Source organism: Arachis ipaensis, chromosome B01 (assembly GCF_000816755.2).
Source record: "Arachis ipaensis cultivar K30076 chromosome B01, Araip1.1, whole genome shotgun sequence".
NCBI lineage: Eukaryota > Viridiplantae > Streptophyta > Magnoliopsida > Fabales > Fabaceae > Arachis > Arachis ipaensis.
In genome coordinates this window covers 1,359,962-1,363,140 of record NC_029785.2, presented here as the reverse complement: position 1 = coordinate 1,363,140, position 3,179 = coordinate 1,359,962, and the positions used below count along the sequence as shown (strand labels likewise).

The following is a 3,179-nucleotide window of genomic DNA, read 5'->3' as shown; positions in this document are numbered from 1 at the left end:
TTTTATAGGATTTTTTTTTTTACATTTAACGTGCTTTTTTTTTGGTACTGGATTCACCAAGGTAATGAATGTTACCAGCTAAGGAATTTCAGCTCAAGTAATAATCATATCAAATGCATATGTAATATGTATCATTTGAATAATTCTTATTACATCTTACTTGATCAATAATGAAATATTACAATCGACTAGTGCATAACCTTATTGATTTTCACTTTTCAGGGCGCTGCATGAGAAAGAAGAGAGACCGAAAGGCGGTTTAACCCGGAACCAGTTCTTCCTCATAGCATTTATTTGCAGTTTTGCTTATTATGTCTTACCAGGCTACTTATTCCCAATGTTAACTTCACTTTCATGGATGTGTTGGATTTTTCCCAACTCCATTGTAGCACAACAAATAGGTTCAGGGTTACATGGTCTTGGACTTGGTGCCATTGGTTTTGATTGGTCCAGCATATGTGCTTATCTTGGTAGCCCTCTGGCTAGTCCATGGTTTGCAACTGCCAATGTTGCTTTTGGTTTTGCCACCTTCGTTTATGTCATTGTGCCCATTGCTTATTGGATGGATCTTTACAATGCAAGAAGGTTTCCTATATTTTCTGATGGTTTGTTCATGTCTAATGGTCAAGAATATAACATCTCAACTATTATTGACTCCAATTTTCATCTTGATATTGAGGCCTATGAGAGTGAGGGTCCTCTTTATCTTAGCACCCTTTTTGCCATGTCATATGGAATTGGTTTTGCTTGCCTTAGTGCAACTCTTGTTCATGTGTTGCTCTTCCATGGGAGGTATGTATTAAATCATGCATGTTCTAATAAATAGTTTCATAGTTTTATTTTATTTAAAACTACTCTTGGTTATGAAAGATTTCTGTTTTAATAATATTTTAGTTCTTGAAAGATTGAATAAATACATACACTTTTTAGTCCGTAGAGATTTTGTTTTAACACTTCAGTCAATAAAATATTAAATACAAATGAATACTTTAGTCCTTGAAACATTTTATTAATAATTACTGAAACAAGTGTCTTTTTACTCATTTAAATAAAGATATGCATTATAATTGATGCAGGGAAATATTGCAGCTAAGTAAGTCTGCCTTTCAAGAGAAGAAGATAGATATACATACTAAGCTCATGAGGAAATACTATAAACAAGTACCTGAGTGGTGGTTTATTTGCATTCTTGTCATCAACATTGTTGTCACTATGTTTGTATGTGAGTATTACAATGATCAACTCCAGCTGCCATGGTGGGGTGTGGTGTTAGCCTGTGTTGTTGCCATATCATTCACACTTCCAGTTGGAGTCATTAGAGCCACAACAAATCAGGTACATCCTTATCTTATTCTACACTTTTTTTTTCCTACTTACCTCATACACATTTCACTATTGTATTTCGTTATTCTATAATTCTTTGCTTTGTTGCTTGAAATTCAATCTATTGGTCATTATTAATGTGAAGCATTCAACAGATTAATAATAGTTCTATCCCTTATTTAACTTCCACATATAGTTATATTATGAACAAGAAATAGGATGATGATATTTTCTGTTGTATTGTGCATTTCATTTCCTAATAACAACTACCTTTTCTTTTTGCTGAGAAGGCACCTGCTTTGAATGTGATAACAGAGTACATAATTGGATACATTTACCCAGGATATCCTATTGCTAACATGTTGTTTAAAGTGTATGGCAATGTTAGTATGAAGCAAGCAATTTTCTTCCTCCAAGACTTTAAGCTTGGTCATTACATGAAGATTCCTCCTAGAGCTATGTTTTTTGCACAGGTTTGCACACCCAATCTTCTTCAACCTAAACAAAATAGACAGCTAATTACTCTGATATTGAATAACTGACTAACTGCATGTTTTTCTATTAACAAAAGTTTTTGTTGAAATTACACTTATTCAATAGAATGAGTGAGCTTTCAACCTCATATTTATAAGAAATTTGGCTTATATATTTTTAACAAAGCTGAATGCATTATTTGTCCACTTTTGCTGAAAATGCAAGCCATATTTCTTACAATATTACCCTTCAATTCTAATAATCTTTTCATGTAATTCTGATCCCTATTCTGTGATTGCCTTATATGTCTTTCTTAGGTACTTGGCACCATCATAGCAGCATTGGTGCACTTAGTAACCGCATGGTGGCTTATGAACTCTGTTCCAAACATTTGCAACAGAGAGCTTCTTCCATCGGGCAATCCATGGACATGCCCCAGTGATCACGTATTCTACGACGCGTCCGTGATCTGGGGCTTAATAGGACCTCGGAGAATCTTTGGAGATCTTGGACACTACTCAGCCATAAACTGGTTCTTCTTGTTTGGTGCAATTGCTCCTTTCTTAGTTTGGTTATCACATAAGGCATTCCCAAGTAAACAGTGGATTAGACTCATAACTGTGCCAGTGATTTTAGGATCACTAAATGACATGCCACCTGCTACAACAGTGAATTATTCTAGTTGGGTTCTTGTTGGATTTGTATCTGGGTTTGTTGCATATAGATACCACCGTGGATGGTGGATCAAACATAATTATGTGTTGTCTGGTGCACTTGATGCTGGGTTAGCATTCATGGGGGTTTTGTTGTATTTGTGTTTGGGAATGGAAGATATAAGCTTGAATTGGTGGGGTGGTAATTCTGATGGATGTTCATTAGCTTCATGCCCAACTGCTCAAGGTGTTCAAATTAAAGGGTGTCCTCTTTACTAAGTGTTGTAGCAGTAATCAAATCTAATTGCTGCGATTTATCTGTAATGAAAACATGATGTAAAGATTAATATTTCTAAATAGAGACAGAAAAAGAATTGAATATTTTTTTTATTTTTTGAGTGTGAAAAATCCTAAAAAAAATGTCAATACTATTAAATTAAGGTTTGAATTTTATTATGTCATCACCTTATATAGAAAGTGACGGATATATGTCAAATAATATATTTTTGTCCAAAGTTATATTTTAAAACCATAAGCTCTATTTAAGCCAACCAAACTTGTTTTTCCAACATTATTCTCATTAATTAAATGGAAGGCAAAAAGCTATTGTCATAGGGTTTTAGTATTTCAGGTTTTTTTTTTATGTAAAAATAATCATTTGTCATATATTTGTATAAATTCTATAAAATTATTAAAATAACAAATTTCAGTGTTCCCCAGAAAGCTAAA

General features: G+C 33.5%; 1 protein-coding gene across 1 annotated transcript in view; it reads left to right on the top strand.

The window, feature by feature from the left end:
• Positions 1 to 2,840, top strand: part of LOC107648556 (oligopeptide transporter 7) — a 5,139-nt gene extending 2,299 nt beyond the window's left edge. The window contains exons 3-6 of the mRNA XM_016306256.2: positions 223 to 792; positions 1,077 to 1,335; positions 1,614 to 1,796; positions 2,115 to 2,840. Coding sequence (XP_016161742.1) covers positions 223 to 792; positions 1,077 to 1,335; positions 1,614 to 1,796; positions 2,115 to 2,729 — 1,627 coding nt within the window. The 3' untranslated portion in view covers positions 2,730 to 2,840. The remainder of the gene's footprint in view (positions 1 to 222; positions 793 to 1,076; positions 1,336 to 1,613; positions 1,797 to 2,114) is intronic.